Source organism: Mustela lutreola, chromosome 9, assembly GCF_030435805.1.
Source record: "Mustela lutreola isolate mMusLut2 chromosome 9, mMusLut2.pri, whole genome shotgun sequence".
Lineage (NCBI taxonomy): Eukaryota > Metazoa > Chordata > Mammalia > Carnivora > Mustelidae > Mustela > Mustela lutreola.
This window is the reverse complement of record NC_081298.1, coordinates 135,247,748-135,267,963: the sequence shown is the minus strand read 5'-3', so window position 1 is coordinate 135,267,963 and position 20,216 is coordinate 135,247,748. Positions and strand designations below refer to the sequence as shown.

Here is a 20,216-nt window from a genome sequence, read left to right as displayed (position 1 = left end):
ATATGGTAAGTAGAATTATGGGCCCCCAAAGATGTCCACTTCCTAATTCCTGGAACCTGGGAATACACTGCATTCCATGGCAAAGGGACTTTGCAGATATGATTAAGGACACACACCTTGAGGTGAAGAGATTATCTAAATTACTGGGGTGGGACTAAGCTAGTCACACGAGACTTTAAGCAGAGAACCTTTCCCAGCTAGGGTCACAGAGAGGGTGCCTGGGACATGACATGTGGCAGAGGCAAGAGAAACCGGGCACAAAAGGATTCGACCCATCATTGCCAGCTCTGAAGATGGAGGAAGGGGCCACAAGCCAAGGGATGTGAGTGGCATCTAGAAGCTGAGAAAGCCCTCAGGTGTCAGTCAGCCAGCAAGGCAAGAGGGACCTCAGTCCTAGAACCACAAGAAATTGAACTCTGTCAATAACATGAATGAGCATGGAAACAGATCTTCCTTTAGAGGCTCATGAAAAGAGCACAGCCCTGTTGGCACCATGATTTTGTCCATGTGTGACTAAGACCCAAGGCTGCCCGATTTTTATCACATGGTTAATTAAAAAATAATCAATTCGGACTGTTTAAGTAGCTAAATTTGTAGTAATATGTTACAGCAGCAATAAAAAACAAGTATCATCATGTTAGGATACTTAACTTCTAAGAAACTATTGTGAACTATACGCTTACTTGCAAAAGAAGGAATTTAAGCTATACTAACCAATGCTTATAATTTGTCCAGTCTGTTTCTCCTAAAATTTTCTAAACTCTGCTTGTAACATGAAAAAAAAAATGTGTCCCAACAGAAGAAATGATAATTATGTGACACAGTAATGGTGTTAGCTAAGATACAATGGCAACCATATTGCAATATAAATATATCAAATCAGGGGCCTCTGGGTGGCTCAGGCAGTTGAGTGTCCCACTCTTGATCTCATGAATTCAAGCTCCGGAAGCTCCCCAGGTGATGTGGAGCCTTCTTTAAAAAGAAAAGTATCAGCTTGATAACCTGTATATCTTAAGCTAACACAACATTTTATGTCAAATATATCTCAATGAAAAAAAAAAGGTTTAAAAAATCATGATTCCTATGGGCTTTTTGGCCATTGGGAAAAGTATAAACTACCCGCCCAATGCCATCATTATAATTTGATTACGAAAACAACATAACAAATATGGATGTTAATAAGGAAACAATCATGTTAAGTTGCTTGTATGTTGATAAGGGCAACCATGCTAAAAAGAGCTGGGGTTGTTTGGGGGTTTGGCTCATTATCCAATGTTTCTGAAAGGACAGGGTAGAAAGTTCTACGTAGGAAAAAACAGAATTCTCCCTCCATGCGTAATAATGACAACAGCCCACCACGGGCCAGGACTGCACGAAGTGCTTCACCTGAGTCCCGGGCATCAAAACTGGAAGGGAACACCAAAAAACACAAATAGTTCTCATGGTAGCATTACTACAATTCCTTTCTTTCCTTAATTTCTTCACTGTATGAGGAGACAGCAGTGGAGGCTGATTTATTCTCTGCTCTGGTACCACAGACAGCTGGTTCATCAAGTCGGACTTAAGTCAACAGAAGAAAAACAAGCTGATTCCAGCTCCTGCACTCCAGAGGCCCCTTTTTTCTAAGAAGGCCACAACCCAAGCCCATGTGCTTTCGATGGCACATGGCAGCAACGTTACCCCAGTTCCCTGCATTTAGGGAGGGGGGTCTGCTTCCGCCGGACAACCAGCGCACTGGTCATTGTGCACGTGACCCACCACGTCCGGCCTGAGCTCTCCTCTCTGGGCTGCTGAACAGTCTGGAGATCATGTACACTCGGCTTCCCTCGGCTTCTGAGTTCTCCCCCTAATAACTGTGCAGAGTGGAAACAGCTCCATGCGTCCCTCTGTGAATAACACTGCCAAAAATAGTTCTTGGCCAGAAATAAAGCTCAGAAGAATCTGAAGTATACACTCTCTCTTTTTATACAGATATAGATATGTAGATACAGCTCTGTGTGTGTGTGTATATATATACACACATATATATATGAATATATATAAAATATATAGTAAGCATCTCAATTTATTGGCTATATTTCTGAATTACTTAAAAACCCAGAAACAAATGAGGATTCATTCACTTACTCAGCAGTTGTTGAGTGACTCTTAACTCAGTGTCACGCACGATACCAGGCACTGAAGTGATAAGAACAAGTAAGACACAGTCTGTGCTCCCAAGCTGCTCTGAAACTAGGGAGGGAGGCAGAGAAGCAGACCAGTCACAGCAGGGGAATATCGCCTCCTCCAGCCGAGGTGCACGCGAAGCAGTATGGGAACACGAAAAGAGGCCATTCCTCCCCTGCCTGGAGGCACGATCGCAGAAGACTGCACCGAGGAGGTAATATTCCAGCAGGAAAGAAGATGGGGCCTCCAAAGGAGGAATGGCAGAGATCGTTTCGGGCCGACTTACACAAATGCAAGAGCATGAAATGAAACAACACGGCCAACCAGAGGAATCCTGAGTGAGTCAGAGAAGGTGCAGATGCTGACACACAAGGGCAAGGGGCAGAACACCAGGTTTGGAAGGAAGGACAGGGGACTGGAGCAAAAGTCCCGCTGAGCAGCCCAGAGCACCTCCGCTGTCGCCCTGACAGGTGGGAAGCCACTGAAGGACTCGCAACAAGGGAAGTCACATAATCAGATTTGTGTTTTAAAAATATTACGCCCGACCTATACCCCTGGGGATAAAAATACATTATATGTTTAATTAAAAAATAAATAAAATTAAAAAAAATATATTACGCCCAGCACAAGAATCCAGTTAGGAGGCTGGTGTGTTAGTCCAAGTTTCAACTCATCGGGGACTGAATTAAGATCATAATGCCACAAACATGTGAGGTCACCATGGGGTATTTGCCTACCTGAATGAATACATTAAGTGTAAGTGTTTTTATTTCTAATCCTTCTCAAAGGGAAAAGGGCCTGAGGTAAATCAGATAAGCAGAGAAATCCAACTTTCTAAGAAATAAAGTCCACGGTCACCAGGTGAGTCACAGTGAAGACCTGAGCGAAAGAAGACAAGAACAGAAGAAAAGTCGGGCACATAAGCAAACGTTCATGGTCGCTGAGCAAGGTTAGATGCGGGGGTGTGGTGGGGGTAAAAGGAGCAACACAAGTTACTGAGGAAGAATGAACAGAGGACCAGGACCACAGAGGGGACGAAGAAAGATCTAGACACCTTTTCTCCCAAGAGCAATGTCTAACAGAAGTCCCGGTTACAATATCTAAGAAACACAATGGCTATCATTTACTAAATGCATATTGTGTGTTGGGTACCACGAAGGGGCTTCCTAGGGTCATTCCTCAGTTTTACAGTAATACTGCAGACTGGGTAAGAGGACGCCACATGATGGGAAAGTAAACTGTAGATCCAGTAAGGGGAATATGGTGCCCATAGGCAACTGGCCTAGGGGTGTCTCTTCTTGACCAGGTCTGGCTATCGAAATGTGTGGTCCCTTTGTTCTTCATAGGATTCTGACATATTATACACACACACACACACACACACAGGCACACATTTAAGGTCATTTATTCCTCTGTCTTATAAAACTAAAATCTCATTAAAGATGGCCTGAAAAATACCAAAGATTAGGAGAAAAAAAGATAGTACTTATTCATAGTTCCATGATATAAAGACAATACTGCCAGTAAACATTCTCCCTTCCTGTCTTTAATCCAGGCTTAGCAACCTTTCAAGGATAAGATATGTTTTAAAAATGTGTTCAGTTTGATAAACCATAACACATCAGCACTTAGTAACAGACCACCGTCCTAGCATCCATCCCAGAGGCTGCTACTGTGGTCACTTTCAGCCACTTCCATGGCCGAGATAAATTCTATTCGTACTTCTGGCAGCATAAATTAGTTTTGTCTATTTTTATACTTTATATGAATAGAATTATGTCCTCTTTTGGGTCTGATCTCTAGCACTCAACATGTTCTAAAGCCTAATATATTTCACCTATAGTAGCTAAATGTTATTCAAATAAGATTTCATGCCACATTTTCAAATCTTGTTCACCTTCTTAATCAAGAGAGTATACTGAAGGATTTGAATGTCATCAACTAATCAAGTATAGAATTAAAAATACAAACAAGTTAAGAAATATGGCACTTAGGGGTGCCTGGGTGGCTCAGTGGGTTAAGCCTCTGCCTTCGGCCCCGGTCATGATCTTGGGGTCCTGGGATCGAGCCCCACATCGGGCTCTCTGCTCAGCAGGGAGCCTGCTTCCTCCTCTCTGCCTGCCTCTCTGCCTACTTGTGATCTCTCTCTCTGTCAAATAAATAAATAATCTTTAAAAAAAAGAAAGAAAGAAATATGGCACTTAAACACAATGCCGCTTTACTCAGAGGAAAATCAAGTCAGTTGAAAAATATCAAAAAATACAGACTATACAACAATTATTCCATTTCATAAAATGAACCTAAACTTTACTTCTAGTTCATATGGATAGGCTAACTCAAGACAGGAAATTTCAGATATATAGAACTTAAAAGTTTGTTTCACAAGGTAAATGAAATTCACATGCTCAGAAATGTGTAAGATAAAAGGATTGTAAGTGAGTCCCCTAATGAGAATTATAAAAGATAAAGTAAAATCAAAGGCTCATTTGGACCACAGAAGAAGCATCAAACTTGAGGAGAGTCTACCAAGATTATACTGTAACTAGAATAACTAATGAGGAAAATAGTTTTCTTTCAACTACATGTAATGGGGAAAGAAAAGAGAGTTAGGCAAAATTTACTCCTCAAATGATTACTACTGGCACTTTTTATATTCATAGTTGCACACTGCTAATTAATTTAGAATGTGTAACAGCCGAAATAGATTAATCCCCCAAACCAAATCAACAACTCCCAGCATAAAATTTAACATGAAATCTCATTAATGTCAAGTGTGTTACATAGCTCAAAGGTTAACTTACTAAGCATTAATAGTATCTTTCAGATTCTCCAATAGACCCCACTACTGCTCAGGTTCATAAGAACAAGAATAGCTCCCCATGTCAAGCTTGGCTTACAGAAACGATCCTTGCTGAACCATTACTGTAATGAATAGTCCATTTCGAAGTTGCTTTCTCTGGTGTCTGATAACACGTGTTAATTTAATGAGAAAAATCTGTTTGCCCACCATAACCTTTGTGTGATGTACACACAAAGCTAGGTAAAGATTAGAAAGAGCTCTCAAACTGAACTCACTCACTACCTCCTCTCCTCCAACAGATCGTTAGATGATCCAAAGCTCTTCCCTGTACCTAACACAGTAAATTTCACCCTGAACTCAAAATATTAAAAATGCAATCTTTATTACTAGTGCTGCTACTTTTAGAAGGATCTGTCAGAAGCAGCAGGAGAAAAATCCCCACAAAATAAATCACTCACTATAAAGTCTGACTCTGCTTTAGTTCATCCGCTAATTAACAGGCCAGATTACAATTTAGATGTTTTCACCTTTGCAAGTCATGAATCCCCTATACAATTCTGACGAAAGCTGTAAGTCCCTTCTCCAGAAAAAATGCACACAAGTGTACACACACATGAACAAAGTCACAAGCAGACACATACACACACACCAAATTTGACACACGATGTCAGAGGCTTTGAGAATCAAACCTTCTTGAATCTCCTAGCATTCTTGGGTCAAGATTAAGAGGCATGTAGTTAGGAAAAATAGAGGCATTTGAAGTATATTTTTATTTTCTTTTACCATACCCAATTTTTAAGTCACTTTTGATAAATGATATGCAGTTCTAAATGCGTCCACAAAATAAATTTACTGAACACATACTTCTGGCATGCCTATTATGTTTAAGACCCAGTGCTAGGCAACAGAGTTACATGATGATTAAGATGTGGTCCCTGCTCTCAAAGAACTCACACTACATTAGGAAAGACAGACAAATGGGAAATTTGCTTTATTTTACCAATGAACTAAGAACTTATCAAATTGGACCCCATTCAAATATTCCTCTCTTTATAATAACAGAATTTACCCAAACCCATCATATCTACATCTTAAACTTCTTCATCTATTTTATTCACATATTCAACAAATATTTTTGACATTAAGTATAACAAGAACAGACACTGTTCTGGATGCTGAAAATAGCAGTGAACAAAACATTGCTCCTGTCACAAAGATCTCCCCTTACAATCCAAGAAGAGATAAACAAAAAATAAACAGAAAGCATACCAGAAAAGTCTACCAGATCAATGATAGGGGAAGAGCTATACAGTGTATGGAAGTGTGTCTGCAGAAACCAGAGAAGCTCTCACTGAGGAGACTAGGAGACATGTGAGCAGAGACCCGGAAGAAGCGAGGCCAAGTCATCTGGACACGTGGGAGAAGAACACGGCAGGGCGAACACGGCGAGTACAAGGACCTGGAGGGAGAACTTGACGGGAATGTTCCAAGAACGGCAAGAAGGTCAAGACCGGAGGATGCTAAGCAAAGCCAAATTTAAGGGAAAGAGGGCAGAGGGCAGGAGAGAAGAGATCAAGTCAAACTGTTAGTAGGGAAGACAGATCATGGGTGTCCCTGCAGGACGGAAATCATAAAAACTTATTTGTACTCTGAGGAATGTGGCATGATCTGATGTATTTTTGAAGAATCACTCCGGCTGCCTTGTTGAGTCCAGACCACAGCAAGGAAAAGAACTCGAGCAGGCGGGCAAACAGGACACCACCATCAAACTCTAGGTGAGACACCAGGAGAATTTAGACCAGGGCGGTAGCCGTGGTAAGAGTAAAATATGGCCCAATTCCAAGTCCACTGGGAAAGTAGAGCCGACAGGATTTCTTGACAGACCGCATCTGTTATGTAGGACAGAGAAGGACTGAGGAGAACAACAAGGTTTATGACCTAAACAACTACAAAGATGGAGCTGCCATGTTCTGATGTAGGACACGGCACAGAAGGAGCACCATGTTGGCCTGGGGTGTAGCGTGCATGGGGTGTGAAAATCAGAGGCTCACGTTGAACACACTGAGATGTAAGTCCGCGAGAAAGGGAAGTAGAGATGCTGGGTTGGCGGTCACACGGACAAGCCTGGAACTCAGAAGACAGGGCTTGAGCTATAAGCAGGGACTCATCTGCACAAAGTTGATATTTAAAGTGATGATAATGGATGCAATCATTCAGGAATGAGCACAGCAGAGAAGAGACTGAAAGACTGAGACCCGGAGTATTTACCACTTGAGCTGGGGAAATGAGGAAGGACCACAAACACGAGGAGACCAAGCGGACAAGGAGGCATAATGAAGACAAACAGATTATCCCTGAAACAAGTATGTATCCGAGGTCAAGTAAGATAAAGGCAGATATGACCCGTGAATTTAGCGACAAGAGGTCACTGGTGATCCAAACGCAAGCTGTTTGATAGAACAGGGAGGAGGAAAGAGACTTGTGGTGAGTAGATAAAAGGGAACAGGAGAAAAAGGAGGTGAGGCCACTGCTAGTGTCAAACAAAAGCAGAGGAAAAGTCCCCCAGAAGAGTGCGTATGAGCCCCTCCAGGGCTACGTGGTCCTGTCACCAGGCCTCCTCTTAAAAGGAAAGGGGATGCCTGGGTGGCTCAGTGGGTTAAGCCGCTGCCTTCGGCTCAGGTCATGATCTCAGGGTCCTGGGATCGAGTCCCACATCGGGCTCTCTGCTCAGCAGGGGGCCTGTTTCCCTTCCTCTCTCTCTGCCTGCCTCTCTGCCTACTTGTGATCTCTCTCTGTCAAATAAATAAATAAAATCTTAAAAAAAAAATAAAAAAATAAATGTTCAAAAACAAAGTAAAAGGTAAATAAATCATTGTCTGTACATCAAATGAACACTAACCCACCCTTATAGAAATGGTCTGTATATAATGAGAAAAGCGTATATCCATGACAAATAAGATTACATGAAAAAAATTAGCTTCGAGTTATTATATGCAGTATGATTCCATTTTTGTTTATAAGATAAAATAATAATTCTTCAGGAGACAGACAATAGCTGCACATCTTTTTATACTCAAAAAAAAGTCTGGAACTTTTTAAAATAAACTTAAATATGTTTTACCTCTAAGCAGTGAGATTCATGGTATAGGTAGAAAGAACGAAGAAAAAATTTATCATACTATTTTATTTTTGATTAAATTATTTCACATTTTTTAAAAAGTAGAAAAACCAAAGTTACCACAAATTTCCAGTACTTATCAAAAGTTAACAAATGTTAATATTTTATCACAGATGTTTCACTTTTTTTTTTTTTTTTACTTTTAGGAATAAAATATACCAAATAATGTCAATTATCTGAACCATGTCTCCTCTTAAAGGGAATCCTAAAATAAGAGCCTATATTAATTTTTGCAATTTAAAAAAAATTATGAACTCTAGTTAAGATGGAGAAACGAACTCGTGCTTCAGTGTGCTCATTCTGCTCCAAAATACTGAGGATAATTGATGAAAAGGGTGGAAAAGCACTCAAGTTCAATGGAATTCAACATTTCGGGGCTCAGAATTCGAATGCTGGCAGTGGTTGCCAGATGCTCCTTTCTAGAGAATTGTGAATTGAAAGGATCCCCGGTAAGAAGCTCAGACTCACTGCCTGGGACTATGTATTTATGTAAAACTGTTAAGTCTAGAGAGACAGAGAACAAAGACAGGGCCCAAACCCTTCACTGGCTCCACGCTTTTATTTCTCATAAATCCTCAACATTACAAGAGGGAGTCATGTCAAAAGCACTGTAGGACATGGTTCTAGACTGAAGCACCAAGGGTTTAAATTAAAGAAAACCACAAAACTACAGAATCCTTAGACAGGGTCTAAGTAGCTAAAAAGTAAACTGAACAGGATTTCTCCACAATGAGATTGAAAACCAAAATTCCAAAACACTAAGGGAAAAGAGATAGTAAAGTGATAATTATAACAAAAATCCATTCTGGGGGCACCTGGGTGGCTCAGCGGGTTAAAGCCTCTCCCTTCGGCTCAGGTCATGATCCCAGGGTCCTGGGATTGAGCCCCACATAGGGCTCTCTGCTCGGCAGGAGCCTGCTTCCTCCTCTCTCTCTGCCTACTTGTGATTTCTGTCAAATAAATAAATAAAATCTTTTAAAAAAAATCCATTCCAGATGAAACTGTTTCCTTTAAAACTTCAAAATATTAATTTGTCTTTGTGCATACCAAACATAAGACTTGAAATCCTTCAAGAAGGAATAAACTATCATAAAACATAAAACAAAACAAAACCATCCCATTTAACTAATTTTTATGTATGGTAAGAAATTCTAAATTCATGTTTTTAAATGTAGATATTCCTCAAACTTATGGTTATTTCACATAAAAAGTGGTTTATTTTTACTTACTTTTCAATAAATGTAAGAGCTAAAACTATAAAACTCTTGGGAAAAAGCACAGGGATAAATTTCTGTAACCTTGAGTTAGGCACCAATTACTTAGCTAAAAAAACCAAAAGCAGAAGCAATAAAAGAATATTGGTAAGCTGGACCTCAGCAACATTAAAAGGTTTTACACTTCTAAAGCTACCATTAAGAAAACTTTAAAAAATCAAGTTATACACGGAGAGAAAAATATTTTCAAATCATATACTTGAGAAAGGACTTATAACCAGAATTTAAAAAACAAAACACCACAGGGGGCGCCTGGGTAGCTCAGTGGGTTAAGGCCTCTGCCTTCAGTTCAGGTCATGGTCTCAGGGTCCTGGGATCAAGCCCTGCATTGGGCTCTCTGCTCAGAAGGAGCCTGCTTTCTCCTCTCTCTCTGCCTGCCTCTCTGCCTACTTGTGATCTCTCTCTGTCAAATAAATAAATAAAATCTTTAAAAAAAAAAAAACAATAAACAAACAAACAAAAAAAACACCACAACAAAACTCTTACAGCTCCATAAGCAGCAGCATATAAAAAGATGTTCATTATCATTAGTTATTTGGAAAAAAGCAAGCCAGAATGATAATGGGATATCACATACATCCCTGAGATTAGCTTTTGAGAAAAGCCAGGTAATAAGTGTTCATGAGAATGCAGAGACACGGGAATCTTTTTTTTTTTTTTAAGATTTTTTTATTTATTCACTTGACAGATCACAAGTAGGCAGAGCAGTAGGCACAGAGAGAGGAAGGGAAGAAGGTTCCCTGACGAGCAGAAAGCCTGATGCGGGGCTCGATCCCAGGACCCTGGGATCATGACCTGAGCCGAAGGCAGAGGCTTTAACCCACTGAGCCACCCAGGTGCCCCAGGAATATTAACTCCTCCTGGTGAGAAAGGAAAATGGTGCAGCCCCTTTGGGAAATAATTTGGCCACTTCTTCAAGTGTTAAACACATATATACATGCAATCAGCAGTTCCACGCCTACCTACATACACAAGAAATCAAAGCACATTTCCCTACAGAGATGTGTGCACCAATGTTCAAAGCACCATTATTCACGATGGCCTAAAAGTAGGAACAACCCAAGCTGATGTGCATCAACTGGTGAATGGAAAAAGAAAGGGTTGTCTCTGATACTGAAGGACAACTGCCCTTTTGCTCACTTCTAGATATTTCTAAACAATCCTTTTATAAATCCAAAATCACTATGCTTAGCCTATGCCCCAGTTCTAAACATTAATTAGTCCAGTTGTATAAATCTATATAGCCACTTAAAATGTTCATAACAAATTTTCCCACAGTGAAAATGATTTTTTAATGGGAACCTTATACATAATCCATTTCCAAATCTAATTAGATTTATCTGGGGGAAAACATCATTGGCTAAGGGATATAACAAATACTAGCTAAACAAACGTTAATACACTCTAAATGGTGGAATATTGCTACATCTAAAAAAACATAATAACCAACATTAATAAGAAACTGGAAAACTGTAATTTTGGTAGTTATTCACAAAATATGCATTCTGTTCTATTTATAAAGTAATATCTTGTTCACGCGGACAACAGCCAATATCTTCAAACTTGTAGGCTCCACTTGAACTAATGCAAATGTTACTGTGGAGCAATTACACCTTTACTTTGCCTGGATATATAAATAAAAATTAGTATTTTCACAACCTAGTAATGAAAGTCTTGAGCATTAAGCAGTTTACACATATCGTCAGCTCTCATTTACAGTTATAATTTAATGCACTTATTATATCTACTGTTAATGTGTAACACGCAACATCTTACAGCTAAGCACTGCATTTTAATCTAATAATAGTAGCTATAATATTCCAAAATGTGCTTTAAGAATCAAAGCTGTAATATGTTCATTGAGGGTTTGAATTTGCATTTCAGGAGATCTAGATTTCTTACAACTTGCTGAAAAAGGACAAACAAAGACAAAAAAGCTTTTAAGGAGCCACCAGGGGAGAAAAAAAAAAAAAAAAAAGCAGAAGGAGAAGGGGAAAAAAAAGAATACTTTGGAAGAATTCTTTTTCCTTGCTAAGTAGAACGCGTTAAAGCCGACGGGTGGTCTCCTTCATTTACTAAGGAGACTAATGAATAAATACATGTCCACTTGCAGTGACACAGCATGTCCCATTCCAAAGAAGCCATTAAAGGACCAGGTTGACACTTTCTAATTCATTGTAGAAAGAGAAAGCAGGAAACCCAAAAGTCACAAAGGCTTTTCCTGGATTTTATAAAGAAGGATGGGGATTCAGAATAAACTTACAGAGCTGATCTCAGCAGAAATACTTTGCAATTCTAAGGTGAAGAGAGAAATGACACAACCCTTCCATGGGCCAAAACATAATGGGATCTCAGTAGCTACCACAGCACATATATGTGAATTAACTGGGAAATCCCTTTTATTTTTGTGCTAAAATCTATTTTCTAATTAATTTTTACCACAGACTAATCTTTATGCAGTGAAGTTTCCAAGTGAGCATTAGCAAACATTTCCTAGGTGTTCACATGTAACAACCTCTCTCCAGAGAGACAGACATAAACAACGTCCTTCCAGTTAGCACACAAGAGCTGACACAATGCCGTGGGAGTATGTGGGAGATAGAGAAGGAGGAATTAATTAGAGGACTCAAGGAAAACTTTCCAGAGGAAATGATACTTCGGGCAGGATCCGCGGGTAAGAAAGACGACCAGAGCACAAGGCAAGAAGGGCAGCAGAGGGAGAAAGAAAACTTGCATTAAATGACACCAAAGGTGTGACGGAGCCGGAGAATGGTGGTGATTTCGGTAGGACTGGAACCCAGAGCATGTTCGTAGGAATGGAATCCAGGCATGAAAGAAGATGAGGCTAAAGAGACAGACAGAAGGAAGAAAGATGCGGCTGAACCAGTGGAGTGGGACGAAAGGCTCAAAAGACACAAAACTTGGGATAAAGAAGGTGCCATTGAAAATGGGTCTTCAATTGGACCTTGAAAGGTAGTAAAATTGGCCAACTTCCTTCCTCAAAATATATCAAATATCTTGGGACTGCTGGCCAGTATAAGAACTGCTTTGGATCCCACAGAGAAAACATTGGAGAACTTAATGTGTTTTCATATCCAGTGAAGAAAACAAACAAACAAATCAAGAGTAATCAGCATGACTACAAGTCACGACATGCCAAAGACAAAACATGTCTACAACACTCCAGGACCCTAGAAAAACACAAGGGCTTCCATCCAGAGGGCATGCAACGACACAGTCACTGTGTGCAGCTGATGGCAGGAGGCAAGGCTCCATTCTGTGTCTGATCTTCGGCAACTGTGGTAGCCGTCTGGTAGCCAGGAGCCTCACGTGGCTATGTCCATTTCACTTAATTAAGATTAAGTTTAAAAATTGATTCTTGAGGGGCTCTAGCCATATTTCCAGTACTCAAAAGCACATGTGATTAGTGGCTGCGATACTGAACAGTGGGGAGACAGAAGGTCTCCCTCACTGTGGGAAAACCTACTGGGCGGTGCTACCCCGAAGTCACCATCACAGAAGAAGAGGAGAAAATTCCTTCCAGACAAAAAGGTGCCATTATAAATGACTCTGAGATCCTCAGATCACTAAGCACTGAATGAGGGTTACAGGGGTATATCAATATGTTTGTCAAAGTGAATTTTAACATAAAAAAAAGAATTACAGCGTAGTCCACGCTGCACAAAAACTAAGTCACTCCATCAACTGACTCCACAGCTGAAGCTTTGTGTCAGATTTCCAGAAGTAACTGTGTAGTATGCAACCACATATCAGTTTGGGAAAATGGATACAGCCCATTTAAATAAATAAATAAATAAATAAGATTAGGTATAGCTCACTCATCACAATTAGACATCTTTCATTATGAATGACATTTCACATTTTGAAAGCAAAGCTAACCATTTAGAGGAATCCTGTGGAAAACCAATCTATAAAGAGGGTTATCATCTTTTAATTGACCTTATTAGAATATCAAAAACTGGGCTACTTTGTTCAACCTAAAAAAGAAAATGCTAATTTTATATCGTTAGAAATAGGAGAGGGAAATGTCACAGAGCCAACAATGACCAAAAGGTGTCGGGGGGTGTGTCTCCCAGGATGAACTATCCTGAGACGGGTACATACTTTGGTGGTTCAGACTATTATTCGCATGTCAATGAGGTGAGGGAAAAGGTGAAATGTCCTGTAGAAAATGGGCAAGAGAATGCAACAGGTACCTCACAAAAGAGGATCTCTCCTGAGCTAATTCCGTCTTATCAGCAATGGGAAAAATGCAAGTCAAGATCATAAATAAGTATCACTGAATACTTCAGAACAGGTAACATTTTAAAAAAATTAACAATGTTGAAGTGCTAACTCGGAATAAACGGCAATCCCCAGCGCTGTTGTTGAAAATGCCATGGGTAAAACCACTCCAGAAAATCATCTGCGGTTCCTGAGCGAGGCTGCAACTAGGGACGTGCTAGCATCCACCTCTGCGGGGGGGGGGGGGGTGGGGGGGGGGGGTAAGCAGACGCCGAGGACAAGGCAGGACCCGAGCATCAGTGACGTGCAGCGCGTGATGATGCAGCTGTAGTTTTAGCCAAAACGGAACAGACCCGACGCCAGTCCTCACCGGAACACGCTGGGAGAGGCGCACAGGGCAGTCCTCCACCGCAGCAAGGATAAATGTGTCAGCGTGTGGACGAGTCTCCCGGAGGATATGGGGGGTGGCTACTTCTGTCCCGTACAAAAACAGGTGAACTCAAACCACCATATGGAGAGAGGTGTGAAGGGGCATTAAACTTCTTTAAAACAAGAACAAAGGCCACAAAGACCTGGTGTCAGGACAGCCGTGATCTCTGGAAGGAGAAAGAAGGGCCAGAAATGAAGATGGGAGACGGTGTGTGGGGCCGTGCGGAAGGCGGCCCCAACACTTTCTCTGATGGTTTCATCGATACTGTCTCTGTGCTCATTTACTGAGTTGAACACTTTCGTGTACTTTTTTTTAATGTATGAATGTTGCATCTGACAAAACACAAAAAGTTTGGAAGAAAAATGGTCTCTGCACCCCATCCACAGGGCCAGGCGATGCCCACCTCGCTCCACCCCGGCTGGCTTCAATCTGCTCCCCCACGCACCCTAACTCACCTCCTGCTGCGCTCGACCAGTTAATGGTGAGACATTGATACTCTCCCCGCCTTCTGGGTGGATCTGGAAATTCACTTTTTGACAAAGAATCTGGAAAGAGAATATGACCTACTATGAAGGAATTGTGTTTTGAAATTCATGGCACTTCACAGTGTAGACTGGAAATTTAAAAATGACTCTTTTAACGAAAAATCTGCTATTTCATAATGAACAGTTTTTTGGGAACAGGCTTACTTCAGGACTTTCTGAATACCATGCCCAGCTGGTATACAATGTACAGAATGACAAAGACATGAAAAATGAGAATTCCAGAAGCTCTTCCTATAGTCTTATATCCTGTATGATCTCTTCCTATATTTTTGCAACAAGAGCATTAACCCACCCTCAGGCAGATCTATCCAGTGAATTTTAGGAAATGTAGCATCTCCCCAACCAAAACTCTTTCCCCTGCCATTTCCAAAAGGCCTCTAAAGAATGCTGTCACCACTGGTTTTAACTCCTATGATTTCCTCCTATGAACTCCTATGACCATTTCTTACATTTTATTCTCAACATTAACCTCCCCCTTTACATTCAATAATTTACTTCTTAATATTACTTCCTGTTTTCCTCATATTTGCCTTGTACCCTTTCTTCCTTAGTATAAGCCAAAAATATTATTTTATATCCTACTATCTTCAAATCCTTTTCACATAAGTGATAAGCTACTTTTCTTCCATAAATTAAAATTCTAATATTTTAAAAAATGATCACAAATCTCAGATCCACAAACCCAACAAAATACATTTCATACAGTTCGAGATTTACTTTACTGGGAACGCTTACCTCTCTCTGGAGAGAGCTGCTAGCTGCCAAAAGAGGTTCAATGCTGCTAGGAGGGCAATGTGTCAAAGCAAAAGCCATGAGCTCCTGACAAGTGGCCAAGTCCTGGTAACTTTCGGATTGTCCTAACTGGCTACAAACATCCCAACTCTTAGAATAACCTGCAAAATTGGCAAGCAAAAAAAAAAAAAAAAATTGGTTTCCACAAGAAAAGTCTCTAAGCTTAGAGGAGAAATCCAACGGCTTTCTGATCAGGTCTTGTGTCACCAAAGCACAATTGTGGTCATTAGTGATACGTAACATTTTCATAACCAGAAATACTTAAGGAACTAAAATAGGAAAGAAATATTAGACTTGTTTGTTATCCAGAAAGTTCAGCAATATCCCAGACACGTTTTTCTGATAAACGCTACTTCATTTCAGAATACCTAGCAATGACTATAAATAATCGACTTGGCTTTGACGCTGAGTAAAAAGCTGGATATCTGACTTCGGAAGACCCAAGCGTATGGCCCAACACTGCTACTAAGCACTTGTGTGAGCTGGAGAGAGTTCCACGTGTCACACTTTTTCTACTACTACAAAGTGACAATAACAATGCTTTCCTCCTTGAGTTGTTGAAGGATTAAATAACATTTCTATTTAAAAGCACTCTGTAAACTATGAAGTGTGAGAAAAGAAAAATTACTATAGGCAGCCACACAGAATCATTCACTTTACAGCAGAGAGAGATCCAAGGGCACAGCAAAGCATACAGTCAGCCCTGGCTCCCAGCAGAGATCTTTGTCCTACACACTTATATTCCAGATTCGTAAAATATGTTTTTATTTGTAGTTGAAAGAGTTCTCAAGTTTTGTTTGTTTGTTTTTAAGTACCAAGTTCTACTTTGAAAGGGTTTGTTTTTTCTAAGTGCAAAGGCCTTGGTCCAGAATAATTTCTCTAAATGTATTAAGTAAAAATCCAGGTATTACACTGATGAGAATAAAATTCTTACAAAACCCTCTAAATAATTTTAAAGCAATACACTGTTTTCTCAAAAACACCATAATTACTCTGAATTTAATGTTACAAGCCCAATATTGGTTAATAGTAGTACATACTTATTAGTTAATATTAAATAATTATAATTAGCTAATATTAATACTAACTAGTTACTATTAACATAGTATTACAGAATGTAGCTCTTTTATGAAACTGATTTTCTAATGCTGAGGTTATAAAGCATTTTTTTCCCCCAGAGTTTTAAACATTTTCACAAATGTACTCACAAAGAGTCTCTCCTTGACCAAACATTATTTCAGGCTCCTTTGAAACCTCTTCACAACTAGGCCCACACCTTGGCCCACGATGACTGAACCTGCATAGTCCAGCACTGGCGATAATCCTACAAAGCCCATTTAGAGAGAATCTCCCACCCTTGATAACTGATGACTACTGATATCTGATCCAATTCCTCCTCTCTCATCCTTGAATTTGATCATCCAAGCCCAATCTTCTTCAGCAAGAATCCTGTTAAGTCAGATTAGCAAGAATCCCACTGCACTTGATGTCTCAGAGTTTTACATCCACCGACCCCTCCCTATGCTCCTTGACTATAAGTCCCCAGCTGTCTTTTCTGTATTTGGAGTTAAGTCGACCTCTCTCACCTACTGCAATACTTTTAACATCTACTGCAAAAGTCCTAAATAAAGTCTTCCTTATCATTCTTAAGAAATATCAGAATAGTATTTTTCTTTAACAGTACACATACGAAAAGTGCAATGCTCCTAAATGCACAGCTCCGTGACTTATCATGAGGTGAAGCACGACATTTTTAACCGCTTGCCATGAAAGCGCACAGACAGTAGGTAAAAAGATTGCTTGGGCTTTCGTATACTCAGACACAGCCAGAGAAAGCAGATCGTTTAGTAGAGAGTCAACATCACTTCCAACCCCACTGGGGAAAACCTTCTTTCGCAGTGAGATTATGCCACAAAAAAATCAGATCTTCCAGAGAACAGACTTTGAATTTCCATATAGAAAATTTAAGGATCACATACTACTTCCTATTTTCTCAACATCAGTTTGAAAAGCACTATGCTATCCCTTTAAAAACAAAGACTAGAGATATTAACTACTCATGAATTATAGATCTTCAAAATGTTTAAATTTTCTTTTATATAACAAATACATGAAAAGGCATTAAAATATTTTACATAAAAGCATTCTTAAAATTATGAGTATATTTTTATTAGGCAACAGAAAGCAACCAAAATCTCAGCTAAAATGTAACTCCAAGCCCATTAAAGTACTTATATTAATACATAAGCACATGGTATACATACTGATCAGGGCTCATAAAATGTTTCTCATGTCTTTTGAAGAAAATGTAGCTGGCTTCCCAATCAGGCCAATTGATTTCAGAAGAGACCTTTTCCATTATTCATCATGTAAAAAGGACCTGAGCCAAGTGTCAAGTAATTTGTCTATTTCACCTGTGGCCATCAGCTCCCGACAATGCACACTGGCTGCTTTGTAGTCATGGAAACGAAGTGCTTGCTCCACTAGAAGGATCAGAACCTGTCCACGCCTTTCTTCCGGGTCTTCACCTGTAAACACATGCAAATCACTTAAAGATTGTGGCAGCATCAATTGATAAAAGAGCTCATTAACATTGTGTTTCTAATTAATTAAAAAATAAACAGTAGAGCTTGGACTGATTTTTTAAAAGATTATAGGACAAATGTCACAGCAACTTTGACCTTCCAATCTATTTATTAATCCTGGAATTAGCTTTCAGTCTCCTAAGAGATCAATGACTAGTATCAGCCCCCGACCAACCATTCCAATCTAAGTGCATAGAGAAAAGTTTTCCTCCCAACAAGAACTTGCAAGTATTTGTTATTTCCTCTTTTACATTATGCCCTTTGAATGTTGTTTCTAATTATAATTAATAAATGACAATAACAAGGTGGGGAGACTTACACAGTAAACTGGAGAGAATTTTATAGCTTCTCTAACGGTACTACCTTTTATTTATCCTCATAAGCATCTAGGCTCTAAGAACACTGAGCAAAATTCAGTTTACGTTAATACAAATATCTTAATTTTCTCAAGACTCTTGGACGTCAACTTAGATGTTATGTCCTTCTCTGACATCTCTACGTAAGATTTCTTCACAAGAAACACGTGGGTAAAGTGTCCCTCTTTCATGTTCCTTTACTTTTCATTCTGTGAATACCAATTTATTGAGATTATCATTTTAAAAATCTACATCTTCTATCAGAATTTAAGGTCTCTGAAGACAGGGATTCCATCCTTGTTAAATTCCCAGTGGCTGGCATCAAGTCACACACATAACTGGGGCTCAAAAAAATATATCCTCGGGGCACCTGGGTGCAGTGGGTTAAGCCTCTGCCTTCAGCTTAGGTCCTGATCCCAGGGTCCTAGGATCGAGCACCGCATCGGGCTCTCTGCTCAGCGGGGAGTCTGCTTTCCCCTCTCTCTCTGCCTGCCTCTCTGCCTGCTTGTGATCTCTTTCTATGTGTCAAATAAACAAATAAAATCTTTAAAAAAAGATAATTATATATATATATATATATATCCTCAGTGAAACGAGTAGAGATTCTATCCAGAATGTGATTTTCAGGGGCACCTGGGTAGCTCAGTGGGTTGGGCCGCTGCCTTCGGCTCAGGTCATGATCTTGGGGTCCTGGGATCGAGCCCCACATCGGGCTTTCTGCTCAGTGGGGAGCCTGCTTCCCTCTCTCTCTCTCTCTGCCTGCCTCTCTGCCTACTTGTGATCTCTGCCTGTCAAATAAATAAATAAATAAAATCTTAAAAAAAAAAAAGTGATTTTCAACTATAAGACAAATAATTCAAAGTTACAATGTAAACACAATGTGTATACTTGAGACTAAAAAAAAACAGTAAAACGTGTTTTATATTTTAATGAGGTAAAGAAACCTTAAAATTATTTTCAATATTTCCAAAAAAAAAAAAAAAAAAAAGAAAGAAAGAAAGAAAATACCCAATGGCCCCTGCATTTTTAGGTTACAATGTGGTTTGGAAGAAAAAATATATCACAGAAAGGTCTAAAATCAGTTTAAAAATATGTCACCATTAATCTCCAACCTGTCCTGCATAGGTTTAAATAAAATCCACATATTGGCCTCAACTAATCGAAAAAGATTTTTTAAAAATTGAAGAAACACTATGATTCATAATAATATTATTAGAATAACAAACCCATGTTCTGTAACACTGGAAATAGAATACATAAAAAGTTTCTCAATAATAAATGCACATATCACACTTAATATAAAACCTATTTCCTAGATAATACTCTTGAAATGTTTTAATTTATTCAGAATATCTAAATCAAAAATAAAAATGGCCAGGGGCGATTCTTTTTTTTCCATGAGACAACTTGACTAGGTTGCAAAGATATCTCTGCAGATATAATTAAATCTCTTAATCAGCTAACTCTAAGTAACGGGTCCATTGATTACCACGATCCAAAAACCAAAAAAAAAGGAGGAAACAAAGAATAAAAGATTTGGGGCACCTGGGTGGCTCAGTGGGTTAAGCCTCTGCCTTCAGTTCAGGTCATGGTCTCACGGTCCTGGGATCAAGCCCCGCATTGGGCTCTCTGCTCAGAAGGAGCCTGCTTTCTCCTCTCTCTCTGCCTGCCTCTCTACCTACTTGTGATCTCTCTCTGTCAAATAAATAAATAAAATCTTAAAAAAAAAAAAAAGAATAAAAGATTCAAAGTGAGAAAATTCTTAACTATGGAATCTTCAATAAATTAACTTATTTATTCCTATTTTCTCACATTCTAAATAAGTGTCATAACTCTGCTATAAGG

The 20,216-nt window shown here is 39.5% G+C and overlaps 1 protein-coding gene across 1 annotated transcript in view; it reads right to left on the bottom strand.

The window, feature by feature from the left end:
* NBAS (NBAS subunit of NRZ tethering complex) overlaps positions 1–20,216 on the bottom strand; it is a 317,470-nt gene that overhangs the window by 128,856 nt on the left and 168,398 nt on the right. Inside the window, exons 33-35 of the mRNA XM_059132606.1 lie at positions 17,845–17,958; positions 15,374–15,531; positions 14,549–14,638 (exon numbers count right to left, since the gene is read on the bottom strand). Of these exons, the coding sequence (XP_058988589.1) occupies positions 14,549–14,638; positions 15,374–15,531; positions 17,845–17,958 (362 nt within the window). The remainder of the gene's footprint in view (positions 1–14,548; positions 14,639–15,373; positions 15,532–17,844; positions 17,959–20,216) is intronic.